Source organism: Conger conger, chromosome 19 (genome assembly GCF_963514075.1).
Source record: "Conger conger chromosome 19, fConCon1.1, whole genome shotgun sequence".
In the NCBI taxonomy this organism is placed as follows: Eukaryota; Metazoa; Chordata; class Actinopteri; order Anguilliformes; family Congridae; genus Conger; species Conger conger.
This window is the reverse complement of record NC_083778.1, coordinates 6,190,632-6,210,488: the sequence shown is the minus strand read 5'-3', so window position 1 is coordinate 6,210,488 and position 19,857 is coordinate 6,190,632. Positions and strand designations below refer to the sequence as shown.

The 19,857-nt window shown below is 44.9% G+C and overlaps 2 protein-coding genes across 2 annotated transcripts; both read left to right on the top strand.

Annotated features, from left to right (window-relative positions):
- Positions 1-7,854: 7,854 nt before the first annotated feature.
- On the top strand, positions 7,855-14,748 carry LOC133119303 (uncharacterized). The gene is made up of 7 exons (XM_061229838.1): positions 7,855-7,943; positions 9,214-9,368; positions 10,113-10,171; positions 12,985-13,078; positions 13,920-14,186; positions 14,459-14,609; positions 14,739-14,748. The coding sequence occupies exons 1-7, from the start codon at positions 7,855-7,857 to the stop codon at positions 14,746-14,748; spliced, it is 825 nt and encodes a 274-aa protein (XP_061085822.1).
- Positions 14,749-14,820: 72 nt separating this feature from the next.
- On the top strand, positions 14,821-19,558 carry LOC133119302 (uncharacterized). Its single transcript, XM_061229837.1, has 6 exons — positions 14,821-15,038; positions 15,339-15,690; positions 15,914-16,035; positions 16,505-16,711; positions 17,990-18,141; positions 19,300-19,558. The coding sequence occupies exons 2-6, from the start codon at positions 15,348-15,350 to the stop codon at positions 19,556-19,558; spliced, it is 1,083 nt and encodes a 360-aa protein (XP_061085821.1). The 5' UTR covers positions 14,821-15,038; positions 15,339-15,347.
- The last annotated feature ends 299 nt before the right edge of the window (positions 19,559-19,857 follow it).

The following is a 19,857-nucleotide window of genomic DNA, read 5'->3' as shown; positions in this document are numbered from 1 at the left end:
TTGAGTTACAGATTAGTTGCTGTATTGAGTTATAGATTAGTTGTTGTATTGAGTTATAGATTAGTTGCTGTTTTGAGTTATATATTAGTTGCTGTAATGAGTTACAGATTAGTTGATGTATTGAGTTATTGATTAGGTGATGTTATAGATTGGCTTCATCCCTTTGAGAGAATAAGTAGAGAATCATCAATGTCATGCCTCTGTGCAGATTGCAGTGGGTCCATCCTGTCTTTGGTATCCTTCAGGATAAATGACAGCACTGCTCTCTACACAAATGTATAGCAGGTGATGTCAGAGTGATCATGCTGGCTCTTTTACATGATTGGACAGTACTGTTCTTTTGCAGTATGTGGTCACAGTGCAACACCAATCAGAGGAAAAGCACTGATGGACTGTATAACCACATAGATGTGACGGGACAGAGGGCAGACAGCAGTGCTGTGGTGAAGTTGCGCAATATTAGGGACACAAAATCCACAATACTGCTTAGCTGGGACAAACTAAAGTTTACACAAAACACACAACATGAAATCTGAAATAAACCTTGCTCCATTTTGGAGTCCATTTCACTTTCAGTTCCCTGCCTAAGCCTGGATCACTAAGTGATTTGTCTCGGCAGGTTTCTTCAAGCAACAGACAAAAACACAACAAGTGTACCAAGAGCACAGGTAAGTGCCAAAGCATACAGTGGGAGCAATAATTATTTGATCCCTTACTGATTTTTGATGGGATTTAGGTCTGGAGACTGGCTAGGCCACTCCAGGACCTTAATATACTTCTTTTTGAGCCACTCCTTTGTTGCCTTGGCCGTATGTTTTGGGTCATTTTCAGTGCTCTCACTGAGGTTGTCGCCCAAAATTTCCTGTTACATGGCCCCATTCATCCTCCCCTCAATACGGTGAAGTCGTCCTGTCCCCTTAGCTGAGAAACACCCCCAAAGCATAAGGTTTCCACCTCCATGCTTCACAGTGGGGATGGTGTTCTTGGGGTTGTACTCAGCATTTATCTTCCTCCAAACACGGCGAGTCGAGTTGATGCCAAATAGCTCTATTTTGGTCTCATCTGACCACATCACCTTCTCCCAAGCCACTTCTGGATCATCCAGGTGTTCTTTGGCAAACTTCAGATGGGCCTGTATATGTGCCTTCTTCAGCAGAGGAACCTTGCGCGCGCAGCAGGATTTTAATCCTTCACAGTGTAGTGTGTTACTGATGGTTCTCTTCGTGACTGTGGTCCCAACTGCCTTCAGGTCATTAACAAGCTCCTCCTGTGTAGTACTGGGCTGATCCCTGACCTTTTTCAGGATATCATTGATATCCCACAAGGCGAGATCTTGCGTGGAGCCCCAGACCGAGGGAGATTGGCGGTTTCTTCCATTTTCTAATAATTGCTCCAACAGTTGTTAACTTCTCACCAAGCTGCTTGCTTATTTTCTTGTAGCCCATTGTTCTCATTTCAGCCATGTACTGCTTGGACCACATTAATTACCACTTGCAGTTGTATTATTGTTATTACTATTTACCATCTTTTAGGCCATCTGTTTCAATGTCTTCCAGTCTGATGTCCATAGAATCTACAGTACTGCTCAGTCGGTCAGCCACAGAATCTACAATACTGCTCAGTCGGTCGGCCACACTGGTCACATCTACTGTGGACTATCACCCTCTCACCATCACTCACCCACGACTATCACCTTCTCACCATCACTCACCCACGACTATCCCCCTCTCACTGCCACTCACCCACGACTATCACTCTCTCACTGCCACTCACCCACGACTATCACCCTCAAACTGCCACTCACCCACGACTATCACCCTCTCACCCTCACTCACCCACGACTATCCCCCTCAAACTGCCACTCACCCACAATCCTCACCCTCTCACCATCACTCACTCACCAAGGACTATCACCCCTTAATAACAGCCTCTCCTATATACTCACCGGTCTCTCCCATTGGCTTCTCTCTCTCTCTGGGGAAGCATACACATCAGCAGCACCTTTCTCAGCTTATTAGACCTCTCCTTCCTCTTCTTCTTCCTCTTCCTCTCTGGGCCTCTGGGGGAGGGAGGAGGTGTGCCTGGCCGAGGTGCGTTTTGGGGCCTCCTCCTCCTCCTCCGTGTGTAGGCCATCAGCACCCCGAACTCCACACTGCTCTCTGCTGCTTCCACCATTCCTTCACTCACACTGCCATCCTCCATTGCTCCTCTGCAGCAGTCAGAGGCTACATTTAAAACAACTATGTACAGTTATGTTCAAATAAATAGCAGTGCGCAAAATAAAGCGCTAATATTTTTCAATAGCTTTTAGTTCCATGTAGTGGAAACATTACACATTCAATTCCATTCAATTCCAAATCAAAAAATTGTATCAAGTCTGCATTATTCTTTTACAGGAAGCAAAGAAAAGGAATATTAACCTGTTCAAAAAAATGGCAGTGTCGACATTATTCTCTTAGGCTACAAAATCAGCTATTACTAACAGGAAGGAAGTCCATATAAGGCTCACCTCACAGGTGCCTTTAAAATTTGGAGAACCCCCTGTGAAACATCTGGAGACCCAAAGACCTGCTGCAGTGCGTTCTACCCCAGTGGTACCCAGAATTGGTCCTGGAGTACCCCTGTGTCTGCTGGTTTTCCTTCCAACCACAAATACAATCCAACAAATTTCAACATGCAGTTATTTTTGCTTAATTAGGTGCTTTTCATGTGTTCAAAAAAAAAAAAAAAAAAAAAAAATGACCACGTTCATATTGTGCGTATTATGCAATATTGCAAATGATGCATACATTTTGAATAAAAAGAGGTAAATTATTTTTAACTGATCAAATTAAAAACACTGAATTGAATCAGTATGCTTTGTGAGTGACACCTGGCCACCAAAACTGACCTTAAGAATTTAAGAAGGCAAACCTGCATGACCTAATTATGAGCCTATTAGCTAACCTCAGTCTTATTTTTTACCTCTTCTCATATAATTGTTTGCAAGATGGCACAAAAAGCACCATATGAACATGGGAATTGTATGATTTATTCCATAGCAAAGCTAATTCTGGCATAACATGCTTTAAGGTAAATAATCCATTTTAAGATGTAGTTTTGGGGATGTAAAGTGTTCAAGCCCCCATCCCCATCCCTCAGCGGCCCGAAGGAGAGCAACTATTTTTATAGTAAGTGAGTTGAATGAAATGGTCGTTGAACTCACTCTAGTTTAAATGAGGGACGCTTAGACAAGGTAATTGGCGCAAACCCTGGTGTAAAACCTAGCTTGCGCTGGTCAAACCATGTTGAGTATGGAACTCGTCTGAACTGGTCAACCAGCTGTTTCAAAACCTAGCTCGGTTTTTTCTTCTTATGAATCACTACCTTAATTTTTGTTGGATTGAAGTAGGGCTGCACAATATGAGGAAAATATGTGATATGTGATAAAGTTGAATATTGTGATGACGATAAGTAAACAAATATCAAAGTGTGCACAAAGTCTTTCTGCTTTAGGTACACTGCTAACATAGTCCCCAGACAATGAATAGCCTTTGCCCACTGAATAAAAATACATTATTTCCCTCCTGCTTCTTGACCAAATTGCACCTGAACAGCCAATCAATTTAACAGAACATCAATTTAAATTAATACTATTCATCGCAGGTCAAGCTGTCTTTTGCAAAGTGTTTATCTTGCATGTTCATATTCTCGATGACGACAAATATACCATGTATCATGCAGTGCAGCCCTAGATTGATGTTAACTTTTCTTCTACGTACAAACGATTTAGTACTGTGGTGTTCAGCCTAGGGCAGTGTGCCAATCTGAGATGTCCGTGAACATCCATTACAGAAAGCGAAGGGTCCTTCTGAGACAATATGAGTTTGATTAAGTGTGCGGTTAACTCCACTGCACCATCCATGCCGCCATGTTTGTGAACATCCATTACAGAAAGCGAAGGGTCCTCCTGAGACAATATGAGTTTGATTAAGTGTGCGGTTAACTCCACTGGCCGGAAAAGCTCTTTAGTTGAGTGAGGTGGGCACAGATTTTGTGCTGTGTGAACGGTGCCTTGTCTCATTGCCATCGCGAATTCTGACAGCAAACAAGGAAATCTTTTTGCTGATTAAATGTGTGCAGCACTTTATGCACTGCCTACAATACGGACATCCCTCTTTAAAACATTCAAAACCATTTCAGATGGTTTTCTCAATGTCAAAATTGATATTCAGAACCATTTCAGATGCCAACAAATGTGTTATGATTTTTTTATTTGATTGGGAAGGAGATTGTTTGACAATGTGCATTTCAGACGTGTCACATCCGTAACACAATTGTGTTACATCCATAATGCTGGTATTGCCAAGACGAAGATAATTGCATAATTGCTATTTTTATGTTCAGCCAAGCCTCCTACATGACATGGATATCAAACCTTCTGCCTTAGACTTTAAAATTCAGTTTTTAGAATACCTGTCTTTTTTCTGGCTTAACAATATTAAAAATTCCCCTTCCCCTAAGCAAAGTGGGTGCTCTGATAAGATTCATTTACAGGCTAATTTTTCTGAGGGATTTTGTTCGTCATTTTGTGTCCAAATGTTACATCCATAACGCTGGACTTGTGTTACCTGCCCTCTCTGGCTCACAGAAGGACCAGATTCCTGACTCCAAACTGCATGTTAAGCATTCAGTTCATAGTTAGCATTAACCGTATGTCTTGCGCAGAGGAACTCAATTTTTCCAAGAGAGTTCATAATTTATAACAAGTAGTATTTCTACAGAACAGGATCATGGATCCCATAAAGCAAGGATCTGTTTCAGTGGTTCTGATCCAGCACACCTCTTCATGTGTTTATTTCACAGTGATACAGCACACCTCTTCATGTGTTTATTTCACACTGATACAGCACACCTCTTCATGTGTTTATTTCACACGGATACAGCACACCTCTTCATGTGTTTATTTCAAGGATCTCGCTGACTCACTGGAGAGAGATGAGCAGCACAGTAAGTTCTCTCTCATTGCTACTGTGTGTCCATTAGAGTACTGACATGAGTTGAGCAAACAGATCTCACAGTGCAATGTTCTGATTCATAGAATTCACACTTTCATGATAATGCTTTACCTTGATAATCTTACATCTAGAAAACATCATGAACAACACATTGGCATTTAAATGAAATTATAGCCTCAAGTAGTGATTGCACAGAAGATAAAATGTATCTGAATGGGATTCAATGCAGGGACTTTGTGCTCAAAAGTCAGTAACTAAAGCACTGTCCCATCAGACAGACTGTCCTGAGTTTGTGCAGTAACTAAAGCACTGTCCCATTGGACAGAATAGATTTAAAAATGAATATGGGACCTTTGAAGATGGTATTTACCACAAGGATCCACAGCATAAACCTGAAAATGAGTTTTCATGTTTTTAAGATGTTTTTTCCTTCATTTTCATTGTATTAGTGCAGTAGTACGTACGTTTTGCTCATTAGTTTTATTTGTGATTGATTATCATTGTAATACTGTGAGAGAGGTGATTTAACTCTTACTATGTCTGATTCAAATCAGAAAGCTGGTAAGCTTTCTCACTTTCTGTCATTTCTTTGCAAATAAATACGAAAGTTAAATAGAAGAATAGCTATTGTTGTGTTTTTACTGGATCTGTTTCATCAGACGATGCTCACCTGTGATATCTTATTTGTGCATGTTAAGAAGGGAATTTTTCCCCGCACAACTGTTAAAGGAATGCAGCACTGTGATGTGTAAAATACTGTGACCTGACTGCATAAACTTTTTTTTTCTTCTTAATCTGTTATTGAATGGGAAATGTTAATCTTATTTTAAAAAAAATATTATTTCTTATATTTCCTCTCTTCAGATGAATCCATTAAAAGGAACTGAAAACCCATCTGAAGAAGAAGTTTGAATACATATTTGAAGATTTAGCAGTGCAGGGCCACACAACTCTCCTCAATGAGATCGATACAGAGATCTACATCACAGAGGGGGGAAGTGGGGGGGGTCAGACAGATATAATGAGGTCAGACAGATTGAGACAGCATCCAAGAGACAAACCAGCCAGGAGACTCCAATCCTCTGCAATGACACCTTTAAGACTTTACCTGGACAAGAGAAACGCATCAGAACTGTGCTTACAGAGGGCATCGCTGGCATTGGGAAAACCGTCTCTGTTCAGAAGTTCATTCTGGACTGTGCAGAAGGAAAAGCCAATCAGGATGTTGATTTCATCTTCACTCTTCCTTTCCGAGATCTGAATCTGAAGAAGGAAGGAGCATTCAGTCTGATGCAACTTCTGCAGGACTACTTTACATTAAGCCAATTACAAAGAATTACAGAGACAACACAAATTAAAATAACAAACACTGTGGAAATATATCCACATAACAAACAAGACAAACACTTTGGGGCCTTTCCCCTGTGCCTCCCTCAAGTGAGACGACACTGATCCTGGGAATACATACTGTAATGACTTTAAAGACGACCAAAAGTTCTAAAGACCTGCTAGACATAGCACTAGCTAGCTGTTCTGATATTAATTGGCAGGCTGTTCCATAATTTAGGGGCGTAATCATTAAAAGCAGAAAGCCAAATTTTCTTTTGTGAACCCCGGGGAACAATTAATAAACCAGCTGCAGATGACCTGAGGGCTCGTGAAGGGACATGACACAACAATGAGTCTGAAAGGAGGAGGAGCCAAACCATTCAGAGCTTTGCAGACAAGTAAAAGGATCTTAATCTATTGTAAAAGATACAGGGAGCCAATGCAGTGCAGCTAAAACAGGAGTGATATGCTCTCGCTTCCATGTTTTTGTTCAGTCTCACAGCAGAGTTCTGAATTGATTCTAGTCTTTCAAATGATTTTTTTGGAGACCAGTAAAGAGCATTGCAGTAGTCCAGCCTACTTGAAATAAAAGCATGGACTAATTTCCCAGAATCCTGACTTGATGAAAATGGCTGTAAACTTAGATCTAACTTAAGAGTCTAAAATTACTCCCAGGCTTGTTACTTCTGATTAACCTGGGGAGTGAAATTTTATAATGGATTAGGAAATTTGACTCCCCAGGCTAAATCAGAAGGCTATTGATTTAGTGAAATTTTACTGTAGGAATTTGGAATTATGGCATTACAAAATTCTGCAAAATGGTAGATGTATTCAATAGATGGCACTTTTCTCAAAAGAAAAAGAAAATGTTTTAAATCAAACTGTTTCCTGGATATTCGATATACACCTTGAACAGCACCATGCCAGGTATACATGCTACTGATTTTGTGAATTTTTACAGTAGGAATTTGGAATTATGGGATTGCAAAATCCTCCAAAATGGTAGACATATTCAATACATGGCACTTTTCAAAAATCAATTGTTAAAATAAAAAACTGTTTTCAGGAAATACCAGGTAGAGCTTGAAGACCATAATATCAAGTATACATGTTTTTGATTTTTTACTGTACGAATGTAGGATTATAGAATTGCAAAAGTATTCACTTTCAGGAAATACCACATATATTTTGGAAAGCAGATGGTCAAGTGTATATGGCATTGATTGCGCAACTTTTTACAGTAGGAATTGAGAATTATGGGATTGCAAAATCTTCCAAAATGGTAATTGCATTCAATACAGCACGCCGCTGATCCAACAAGTGTTCAATTGGGTTGAGGTCAGGACTGTTGGCAGGCCAATCCATTCTCTCTACTCCCAAGTTCTGGAGGTAGTCTCTGATAAACCCCGCTCTGTGAGCATTGTCATCTTGGAGGATGGAGTTCGGACCCAGACTGTGGAGACCTCAAACCAATTGAAAACTTGTGGGATCAGCCAGGGCTGTTCATGCTAGAGTGACCAACACAACCATGTTGGCTGACTTGCGACAAATCCTGGTTGAGGAGTGGAATGCCGTCCCACAGCAGTGTGTGACCAGGCTGCTGACCAGCATGAGGAGGTGCCAGGCTGTTGTGGCTGTGTATGGTTCTTCCACACGCTACTGAGGCTCCTGACTGTTTGTTCAATGAATAAATTGTAAAATTGCCAATATGTCTTGTTTCTTCCTTGTAACTGACTTCAATCATCCAATCCACCAAACAACACCAAACAAGAGTCAATAGCAACAGCAGAATAAGCTGTTTGGCACTGGCAGAGAAGATTTGGCAAATTTTACATGAGCGCTACCCACATACTCAGCTATGCTGCTCATCCCAGAAATGCATGTTCCTAACAAATGGGGCCCCATTTAAAAGGGAAATAAACAGGCTTTCCAACGGTATAAAATGTATTGCCAAGAAGCATTGTTACAACTGAGAAATAATCTACCAAACACAAATTTCCGAACTTTTTGTTCGATATTTATATTGCGCAATGTAGATGCGCGTCGAGATTTGAAGTGCGGAAATCTTGCATTTCACTCGCATTACTTTTTTCACTGAGTGAAAAAGGGTGATCAAGATTTTAATCGTAAGGTGTAGCGAATTGTCTAATTAGTCTACCCCACTCTCGGTCTGATTTTAGAACCAAACGATCTGCAGGTATCGCTATTAACCTTATGTGTAACGAAATGATGTCGACAGCTGAATGTTTTGTTTTTGATCGCGCATAAGCTATCGCTTTCTCACAGAGGGACAGAAGTTCAAATATTCACTGAGACAAGTAATATGCTAAATTTCTTGTGGTTTTGTGTAAAATACGTCCTCATAATACAGACTACAATGCGGTCTACGCGGTTTGGATCCGCGTTTGTTCTCTCACTTGCGATATCACTGCTGCTTTCGTCCTCTTTGGGTGAGTAGGCCTATGTTATTTTTGTTGTTGTTGCATGAGCCAGTTTGATTCACAGAGGAAGTAGCCTAGAATTAGAATTGTAATCTACGTATGTAGATATGAAAGAATTAGTGGACTGAAACACTTGGGTTGGTAACACGTAAGTGAAAAGTCGTTTCGGCTCTACATTGTGCAGGCTTTAATGTCTGTTACGTATACCCTTTGTTTTTACAATTCCTTAATTGGTTTGCATATCCAGGTAGGCTACTCCGGAATCACCACGTTAGTACGGCCAACTTTTTAATTTTCAGGGAGCTGCAGCAGTCTGGTCTTCTCGGGCTGTTGGGTTCTAAATATCAGCGCCCACGAGAACAGGTATTACGCGGCTCAAAATTAATGTGCAACTTGAAGCATATCCATCTCTTTGTTTGAACGGTGACTTTGTTCTCAATTCTTAGACCAGATATCAATGTATGGCTGGACAACACTGAGCTGACAGCCATAGGAAGTCAAGGCAAATTTGTGTCTTTGTCGGTAACGCCACTCGATGGACATGAATTACGCACCGAATATGAAGGAATCGCACAAGTGTGGAACTTCTCGATTGTTTCGGGTAAGTGCGGAATTCAATTGTAGATTTAACTTGCGACGGGACTGCGGTGAAGTTGGTTATTCAACCTCAGTAGTTCTTGGTTGAATTCAAGAGGCTGAAAGCCATTATTGAATTTTATAAAATCACTAATTTCTAATCCGTAAAACATTTGTTATTGAATACACAGTGGCGGTGGGTGAGCTGAAAACTGGAGAAGCCTTTAAAGTAGGGGTGCACAACTAATTCAGCTAATTAAATAAAGAGTAACGGCACAATATCCTGAAGCGGATCGGCCCTTGGTGTGTATTAATAAGCAGTAACACTAACATATTGCTCCAGGGGAGGACTCGCAATCATCACAAAAAAAAATCTAGGAAAAAATCTTATTTAATCACTAAATTACACTGGTCTACATGTATGCGATGTTCGTACAGACCTTTTTCAAACTTGAATGCTTATTCTCAACCAGTTTATGGCAAAATGAGATTTCATAAATGTTGAAATAATGGCATGGATTAAAATGTTTCACTAAAGTGTAATTTCCCTTTAAAAAGATAAATGGCGTAGCTGTTTCAGTGTACAGTTTGGCATGACTGAATTGTGAAATGCTAACGTTTCTCATTTTCTATACAAATACCATTTTAACTCGGTGAAAGGCGATGGCGATAGAGGTGAGCGAGTGCTCAATATTCTAGGTGTAACGCCAGATTGCGTGACAGTCGCCTGTCTCCCAAATCCAATGCTATCCATTTTTTTTATTGTCAGATTCCATAAATGTGAGTGGCACACAGAGAACGGCGCATCTTCCCTCCAGCGCAACTGCGGTGAGTATTGCTTTAAATCTGGCCGACAGTTGTTGCCACTGTCAAGAAACTGCTGGACGTGTTTTACAGATTGAATCACTTAAATTAGTATTGCAGGCCACTGAATGTGAACAGATACTTGCATAAAGACGGGAACTGGGCATGTAACGCAAAGATCGCAGGTTCGATTACCGGGTAGGGTACTGATGTTGTACCCTTGAGTGAGGCATTGACCTGGATTGCTTCCGTATACACTCACTGAGCTCTTCATTAGCTATTTATTAGACTCATGGCAGCTTTGACCAGTCTGGCCATTCTCCTCTGAATTCTCATTAACACGGGCCACAGAACTGCAGCTCACTGGATGGTTTTTGTTTTTCACACCATTCTCTGTAAACTGTAGGGGCTGTTGTGTGAGAATCCCAGGAGATCAGCAGCTTCTGAGATACTCAAACCACCCTGTCTGGCACCAACAATCATTCCATGGTCGAAGTAACTTGGATCACACTTCTTTCCCATTCTGGCATTTGGTCTGAAACTGCTGAACATTTTGACCATATCTGCTTACGGTTATGCATTTAGTTGCTGCCAACTTGATTGGCTGATTTAAATATTTGCATGAATAAGCTGTTGTACAGGTCTACCTGAAAGTGCTCACCGAGTGTATACCGAGCTGTAATAATGGATACTATGTGTAAATGGTTGTACATCACTCGGCACGGATGGTGCGGTGGGTAGCACTGCCGCCTCACAGCAAGGAGGTCCTGGGGTCGAATCCCCGTTGGCCGGGGCCTCTCTGTGCAGAGTTTGCATGTTCTCCCCGTGTCTGCGTGGGTTTCCTCCGGGTACTCCGGTTTCCTCCCACAGTCCAAAGACATGCATGTTAGGCTGATTGGAGAGTCTAAATTGCCCATAGGTGTGAGTGTGTGAGTGAATGGTGTGTGCGCCCTGCGATGGACTGGCGACCTGTCCAGGGTGTATTCCTGCCTTTCGCCCAATGTATGCTGGGATAGGCTCCAGCCCCCCTGCGACCCTGTTCAGGATAAGCAGGTTAAGATAATGGATGGATGGATGGATCACTCTGGATAAGAGAATGTGCAATAAGTGCTTTTGAATGCAAATACTTATGCAAATATACATTCAAAAATCATATTGATGCTTGAATTCTGGCAAACCATGACATTTTGTTCTGAATAATATGTTCAGCACTGGTTCTCTAGCTGGATCCTGTGGGGGGAAAGGTGTGTATCCTAATTTAGCTCCAACTGAATTTTAATAAGCTGTTAAAAAGTTATGATTGTGCTCTCGTGCAAATTATTACAAAGGTACATTTTAAAGGTACAATAGGTAAGATTCTTGTGTTAACGTTGTTACAAGACCAGTGTAAATCCCTTCCTATCATTGAAAAAGGCTCACTGACATGTTGACTCACCCACTGCCTGTGTTTATAGTCCTTAAATTCGGGTTTCAAAATATAGCTACAGTAGACGGGCCGGCACTCTGTACCAAAACATTGTACAGCCGTACAATAATTCAACAGCCAATGGCGTTTCAACGTCAGCACATTCACAGAGAAGGGGGAGGCATAAACAGTGTTGTGGTTTGAAGGTGTTTGTTGCTGCAATTCCTCTCTTGACCATGAGAAGTCTGAAATGACCCATTGTGCTTTTAACTGATCAAATGAAAGACTGAGGTGAATCAATCAATCGGCTGCTAAGTATGGACATCTAGCCGCTAAAACCATTTTATATTCAAGAATGGAGAATTCGGAGACAAAACAAAGGACAGTGGGCTGATCGTGCATGGTGTTAATGGGGCGGAGCTTTATGGGCCGAAGCTGCATTTGAGCAAGCGTGATTGGCTGCAGAAGTCGTTCGGCAGAAGTCGTTCGGCAGAAGTCGGGCCGAGTGTTCTTGCTCAAGAGCGGGATTCTGGGCTCCTGTCCTGAGGAGAGCAGTGTGCATGTCGGGTCTTGGTTCTTCCGTAACTTCCTCTAAAGACCATCAATGTGTCAATCAATACAGTGACACGAGATTACCATCATGTGCTCCTTAATTTTAAAGTAGCTGGTCCTGCGTGTTGGTTGAGGTGGGTCTTTCCCTAAGGATTATCACTAAAAGGTTATTTGTAATCATGTGATTGTCTTTTTGGTGACACACATTGTCAATTAAGAAAATGACCCTTACAACAGTCACAATTACATCACCATCTGCTGCAGCCAATCATCCACACTGACCAAATGTTTGGTATAACTGAGTAATTACAAGAGCTGAAGTTGGTCAGAAATTCCAAAATTGAACATTCCTGTGAACACGCTGAAGCTGAATTATTGTACTGCTATACCAGAGGTCACCAACCCTGGTCCTGGAGAGCTACTGGGTCTGCTGGTTTTAGTTTTCACCTTAAAATCCACCCTGTTGAGACCCAGGTAACCAGGTTAGGTGAGTTAGCTGTGTAGTCATCTGCTCTAATTGATTAATTAAGTGCAGAGTAACAGCGAAAACCAGCAGACCCAGTAGCTCTCCAGGACCAGGGTTGGTGACCTCTGTGCTATACAATGAGTGTCGGTCCATCAATTGCATCTTTTGAAACCCGAATCTAAGGACTATAAACGCAGGCAGAGCGGGAGTCAACATGTCAGTGAGCCTTTTTCAATGATGGGAAGGGATTTACTATGGTCTTGTAACAATGTTTTAGCACAACATCTTACCTACTGTACCTTTTAAATATTCGTTTTATTTTTCCATCTCACTGAGATTTGATGCATTTTCTTGTTTTGGTTTCTATTTCATTGGGTATCTCTGCCTGTTCCTCCATCTCTCGCTCACACACAGGAAGCGCTCAAGACTTTCCGGACAGAGGAAGTGTTTCCCTGTGAAAACGGCACAGAGTATCTCCATCAGAAGGAGAGCTTCATCATCGCGCTTGGTACGCCTCTCTCGCCTTATTTATTTCAAGTTGTTTTTATTGAGTTTATTATGGAAAAAGAAGTAAATAAGACCAACAAACAAAAGATGGCCGGATAACACCACTGCATATCTACCGTATAGTATGGATATACATCTTGAACTTACCATATGTAAAACTTATGAGGATTTACAGCAGGATGGACAAATGTGGGAAAGGTAGGTAATGCAATGGAAAGAGCAAAAGGAGGGTGAAGGAAAGGATAGGGTAGAGATATAGGGGGGTGGGCTACTAATCCAAGGCAGACTTCCAGTACTGTATATTTAAAGTGTTTGCATCAAATTATTTTTCATAATAGTCTAAGAAGAGGTACCAAGTATCTTGAAACATTCTCCCAGAACCCTGAACTGTGCATCTCATTTGAGATATGACATTGTCTCTCGCACCCAGTGTGGATGGGATGGGAGGACCAAGAAGTATAAGCTGGTGGGCTAGTAGTGTTGAGAATGCTATTAGGTCTGATTGGTATCTCGATACCCCACTGTTGGTAGGGAGAACCTGAAATGTTGCTATAATTGGATCTGGGTCAATCTTAGTTTTTAAAAACATATGTTTTTATAACATATGTATGAGTGTGTTAAAATCTGGGGTATGGTACGGTCAGGTCTTTGGGAGTACGGTATGGTCCCGTCGCGTGTCTGGGGGTACGGTCCGGTCACGTGTCTGGGGGTATGGTACGGTACGGTCGCGTGTCTGGGGGTATGGTACGGTACGGTCGTGTGTCTGGGGGTACAGTACGGTCACGTGTCTGGGGTACGGTCAGGTATCAGGGGGTACGGTACAGCATGCACGCTTTCCCCAGGCTACTCCCGTCGCTTTCCCCTGAGGCAGGAGTCTGGGGCTGCCTCCGCGCTCCTGGTGGCCTGGAGCGGGAGATCCCTGGCGGCCCACGACCCCCCGCACAGAGTGACTCTGTACCAGCTGGAGCCGAGCGGCCTGGTGCCCTTGTGCAACGACACCGCACACGCGCCGCGCTACCTCTTCACCGGCCTGCAGGGGTGCGGGAGCTACGTGGCGTGTGTGGAGAGGGCGCGCGGCCCCTCCCTCCTGTGCCTCGCCACGCTCACCGGTACGCGTCCACTGCTACAATTCAGACTCAGGTGTCAATAACTCTTATCAGTCTCCGTTATTTAGCTGTATTGGGCTTTACCACCCAGATATGAACCCGAATACCAGGAGGTTCATATGAGCAGCGGTTTTTTCATACGTGTTCTTTAGCTACTGTATACACACAAGCTCGTAGCAGGTCGGCCTCTTTGTGTGGATTATTACTTGGTAAAGCTTGACTCTGTGAGTTGCCTGCTCGGAGCTCTGTGTTAAGCTCCCTGTGTGAACGCCTAGATCCCGACGTGCCCGCAAACTTCCGGGTGACGGCGTGGGACAGCAGCAGCCTGACGGTGGGGTGGGACTATCCCCCGAGCGACCGGCTGGCCTCCTTCCTGGTCACCGTCTTCCACACGAACGGCTCCAGCCACATCCTGGAGGAGAGGAGGTACAGGCAGGAGCCCGCATGCACCATACCTGGAACACACGCATGCACCATACCTGGAACACACGCATGCACCATACCTGGAACCATACCCTTTCTCTGTTCTTTGCCTTTGATATTCTTTTGTGGAAGCTCAACCTAAACAAAGCATTTGATTTTAGATTTTTTCTTGTCCCCTAGCAGACTCTGAAATCATAAACCTGCTCCAGTCCACCTCCGGGCCGCACAGCTACACGGTGCGCTGGTCTGTGCGGAACTTCTCGTCCGTCTCCAGCTTTCGGGTGTACCACCAGGGGGCGCTCCGGGGCTCCACCCTCCTCAGCTGGCACACGGTGACGGGCCTGCTGCCCTGCAGGCAGTACAGCTGCAGGGTGGAGGCTTTGTGTGGGGCCAGCACGGTCATGAGCTCCACCACCATCCCCACCAGCACAGGTAGGCCTCGAGGCTGGGAGGAGAGGGGCCCTGTGTGTGTGTGTGTGTGTGTGTGTGTGTGTGTGTGTGTGTGTGTGTGTGTGTGTGTGTGCGCGCTTGTTGTGCATTCAGGCCCTGGTGTGGTGTGTGTGTATTCATGCTGGTTTGTTGTGCATTCAGGCCCTTGTGTGTGTATTCATGCTGGTTTGTTGTGCATTCAGGCCCTTGTGTGTGTGTGTGTGTGTGTGTTCATGCTGGTTTGTTGTGCATTCATGCCCTGGTGTGTGTGTGTGTGTTCATGCTGGTTTGTTGTTCATTCAGGCCCTGGCGATGTGCTGGATCTCCGGTTTTGGCAGGAGGACTCGATGGCCTTGTGGAGCAGCAGTTCTGGGGCGGGCCTGGCACTCTCATACTGGCTCTCTGAGAGAGGCCAGCCGGTCGTCCAGCAGGGCAGGCTTGAGGGTCCCCCCCCTGTCTCTGAAGGGCCTGAGGCCTGGTGCCCTGTATGACCTGGAGGTGGTGCTAGAGTGCCCAGGGGGTGCAGAGCAGGGCGCCACAGCTGTGCTGCAGTTCACCACAGAAGAAGTCCCCGGCGACGCCCCCAAAAATTCCAGAGCCCGATCCAGTGGCACCACCAGCGAACGCTCTGCAGGCCCAACCACAGAGCGGCTCGGTCAGTGATACAGCAGGCTGTGCAGGCCCAACCACAGAGCAGCTCGGTCAGTGATACTGCAGGCTGGTACTGACAGAGCGGTCTGTATTAAAGCAGGCTGGTACTGACAGAGCGGTCTGTATTAAAGCAGGAGCAAAGAAAATAAAAAGGATGGAAATGAGTGATTTTAATGAGCCCGTTGTTTTGTACTGTTTGTCTGATTTCTGCCCCGACCCTCCTCTAGGACTGCAGGGCCGTCTCGCGGACCACAGGATGTTCCTTGTTGTGCCGTGGACAATTCCGTCACCGCTGAAAGATCCAGCTGCAGAGTCTCGGGTCCTGCTGGAGGGCGTTATTAAACGCCAGGTGGGGGTCCTGTTGGAGGGGCGTTATTAAACACAGCCCTGCTGTAGCTTGTACCAGCGGGACGATCCTTCTCTCAGTTTAAGAACCCCCTCCGGTGGTCACGTGACAGATGGTGGTCACATGACAGAACTGGCTTTTCCCTTGCTGATGGTTGACAAAGAGATTTTGCATGCTTGTTGAATGACATAATATATAGGTCCTTTAGACTGTGAATGATTAAATGAAGAAAAATTGCCAATTTCACTTTGTTTGATTTACAGTAATTGTTGGTGGTTTTCAGAACAAATGTGATGACTGAATAAAAGAACATTGAAACATGCCAGGGAACATATAGTTGTCCCGTATGTTTGAACGTAAAACATTGATCATTATCCACGTGTGTTATATGCAGCCTTTTTTAAATCCATGTTTAACGAGGGTGCCAGTGATTCTGGAGCCCAGTGTGCATGTGTCCGTCGCGTGACGAAAGGATGTTGTCCTCGCAGAAACGGGGATGTTCTCGCGCTGCCAGACGGGCGACGTCTCGGGCGCCGTCTCCAAGCCTTTCCTCCTCCGGCACTTTGGCGGGAACGTGACCGCCGTCCTCAACGACGGCCGCTGCTCCCTCCAAGAGACGGACAAGTTGTATTACTACAGGATGACTAGCGCCCCTTCTCTGTGCGGAGGGGAAACGCTGGTGAGCAGCAGGGTTCAGGCCCAGGGCCAGATTCCAATCCAGTTTGTAAGCTTTCCCTTTCCAGGAATACCAGGATGAAATTTGGAGCGCCCGCCAAGTGGGGTTCGCTTCCGAATTGCATAAGGGCAGCAATTATATTCCCTTATTCCCTCCCTCCCGCCAAAGCTAATGCAGTGCAATGCGTGGAAGAGGGGAGCGAATCTGTTCGCTTTCAAGCGCTTTTTTTCGGGCTGAAATGTTTGAACCAAGAATTTCACTTCATCTGATACTTCAGCCAACAGCCTTTGTTCCTGTTTTTGAATAGGGTTTAAGAGAACCTCAAACCCTCTTGGTGTGTTTTTGTCGTCACTAAAAATAAGATGGGGTGGTTATTATTAATTATTAAAAAGTCAATTCCTCAAGTTTGGCCGGCTCTCGTGGAGCGGCGTAATTTGCTCGCTGCTCCAGAGGGAGGGACTTGGCAGGGTCAGCGGATCACCGGAAACAACAGCACCCCAGGCGCCTCGGAATCACGGTCACGAGCATGAGACGGGGTTGTGGGCAGTGTATCCACCAGCTAACACTAATTGTATTAGTGTACATTTGGCTTCCAAATTGAAAATCTGAAATAAATTAAAGAGAAGGAAATTCCAAAGATATCAGACGGAAAAAGAAAAAGCTTGCACTCGGAGCTGAGGCTGCTTCCTGTATAGTTTGGGCGGGCGGTTCTGTTTTGTTCGCTATCCTCCCTTGCAGATCGCCGGTTTACTTTGCTTGTTGCATGTCACAAATTTAGTCGGGGAATCTCTCCCTCGAGGGACGGTTAAAGGGGAATTAAACCCAGTCCGTGTCACGCACTACTGGTGCATTCTGGGAATGCACTCACCTAACCCTGCCATAGCTAACTGAAGGCAACTGCACCTTCCTACATACAGGCCATGAGTACATGAGACCTCTCTGTTCATCCTCTCTCTCTACCTCTCCCATCTCTCTGTTCATCCAGCTGAGCCATAGTGGTATGGTGATTGTGTATTGTGTTTGTGCTGGTTTAGCTGAACCATAGTGGTATGGTGATTGTGTAATGGGGTTTGTGCTGGTTTAGCTGAGCCATAGTGGTATGGTGATTGTGTAACGGGGTTTGTGCTGGTTTAGCTGAGCCACAGTGGTATGGTGATTGTGTATTGTGTTTGTGCTGGTTTAGCTGAGCCACAGTGGTATGGTGATTGTGTATTGTGTTTGTGCTGGTTTAGCTGAACCATAGTGGTATGGTGATTATGTATTGTGTTTGTGCTGGTTTAGCTGAACCAGACTCATGTGTCTCTGAGGAACACTATGACCGTGACCCTGAGCAGTGGGAGCTCCATCACGCAGAGGGACCTGAAGGTGCTGTGGACCTGTGCCTACCCCCTGCTCCACACCTCCACCGCCCACACCCAGCCTGGCCTGGCATGGTAAGGAGCCCCCCTCTCACCCTGCCATCCAATCAGCTCCCCTCTCAACCTATCATCCAATCAGCTCCCCTCTCTACCTGTCATCCAATCAGCTCCCCTCTCTACCTGTCATCCAATCAGCTCCCCTCTCTACCTGTCATCCAATCAGCTCCCCTCTCTACCTGTCATCCAATCAGCTCCCCTCTCTACCTGTCATCCAATCAGCTCCCCTCTCTACCTGTCATCCAATCAGCTCCCCTCTCTACCTGTCATCCAATCAGCTCCCCTCTCTACCTGTCATCCAATCAGCTCCCCTTCTCTCAATCTGCTATCCAGTCAACCACAAACCACAGTCATTAAGCCACAAACTAGCATTTTCAGTTCTACGTGTTCACTGTGTTCCATGTTTTGGACAGATTATTCTTATTTCCGGGTACCATAATTTTTGGCTTTGCATGCGTTTCTGATTAAACGTGCAAGAGAACGTTCAGCAAAAATATTTGTATTTGCTGTTTTATTGCTACTCTTGCCCTGTTTGGGGAAAATTTACGCTTTTTCATAAACTTTTCACAGTTCACTACTGTGCTGTGTAGTTTTTAAAAAAAATTTTTATTAATAATTTTTATCCAATTTTTTTTTTTTTTTTTTTTTCTCCCAATTTGGTAGCCAATTGGACCCTGTCTGATTCAATTAGAGCCAGTATTAGATACACCGCCTCCCAAGCTGTAACCGTGATTCCGAGGCGGGCGAGGGATTTGTGCGGCAATCTACTAACCCTGCCAAGTCCCTCCCTCTGGAGCAGCGAGCCAATTATTGCTGCTCCACGTGAGCTGGCCAAACTTGGCTTCCCGGGGTCCCCCACTGATCAGTGAACCCCTTTGATCTGTGGATCCTGTAATATCCTGTTAACAACACTTGAACCCTCTTTGTGACCAACTGTCCCTACCAGTGGGAGGGCTATTGCAGTGAGCGTGCGTGTGTGTGCGTGCCTGTTTGTGTGTGTATCCGTAATTCCACAGGTAAAACAGGTCAATGTGATAAATGATAAATTAAACGGAAAAGCTCAAACCTAGCTTGTGGTGGTGCTTTAGAGGGAGGTCTGAGGGGAGAAGTGGACCCGGAGCAGCTGTTTTATATGCGGGAGTGTCTGAGGAGACGCGGTGCTGTGCTCCTCTGCAGGTTCTCCTCTCACAGCGTGGTGCAGGCCAGCTCCTCGCGCCTCCTGCAGCTCAGCATGGGCCTGTACAGCGACGCCTCCTATGCCTCCTCCCACGCCTACGCCGGCCCCGTGGAGCTGCCCCTCTCCGCGCGCCTGCACATCCAGGTGACCCTGCACTCCCAGGACAGCCTGGCCTTCCAAATGAGCCTGCAGCTGGAGGCCACAGAGACCACCGACCCACTGGAGGAGAGGAGGGCCTTTTACCTGAAGGAAGGGTGAGCTCTCTCTCTGTCTCTCTCTGTCTCTCTCTGTCTGTCTCTGTCTGTCTCTCTGTCTCTAATTGCGGGTTCAAGCTTTATTGCCATTAGAGTAAGTGCTTTGTGTTCCTATTAAATTTGTGCCATGGGAATTTTGGAGGCAAATGACAGAAATACCGGATGACCGGGTGTGTGTGTGAGGCTTGACTAGATGCACAGCCCGTTATCCCTCCAGCTGCCCCAACGACAGAACCTTCCGCTGGCACCTCCAGGATGGCTGGCCTCAGAGGAGGTTTTCGATTCAGATGTTCACCATGTCTG

Excerpts from the sequence above, each read along its gene's own strand:
- LOC133119303 (XM_061229838.1), top strand. The coding sequence starts at position 7,855 with ATGTTGGCTGACTTGCGACAAATCCTGGTTGAGGAGTGGAATGCCGTC. Across the intron at positions 10,172-12,984 it reads TTCCCTCCAGCGCAACTGCG|GAAGCGCTCAAGACTTTCCG; the intron begins GTGAGTATTGCT and ends GCTCACACACAG. Across the intron at positions 14,187-14,458 it reads GTGCCTCGCCACGCTCACCG|ATCCCGACGTGCCCGCAAAC; the intron begins GTACGCGTCCAC and ends GTGAACGCCTAG.
- LOC133119302 (XM_061229837.1), top strand. The coding sequence starts at position 15,348 with ATGTGCTGGATCTCCGGTTTTGGCAGGAGGACTCGATGGCCTTGTGGA. Across the intron at positions 15,691-15,913 it reads CCCAACCACAGAGCGGCTCG|GACTGCAGGGCCGTCTCGCG; the intron begins GTCAGTGATACA and ends ACCCTCCTCTAG. Across the intron at positions 18,142-19,299 it reads ACCCAGCCTGGCCTGGCATG|GTTCTCCTCTCACAGCGTGG; the intron begins GTAAGGAGCCCC and ends GCTCCTCTGCAG.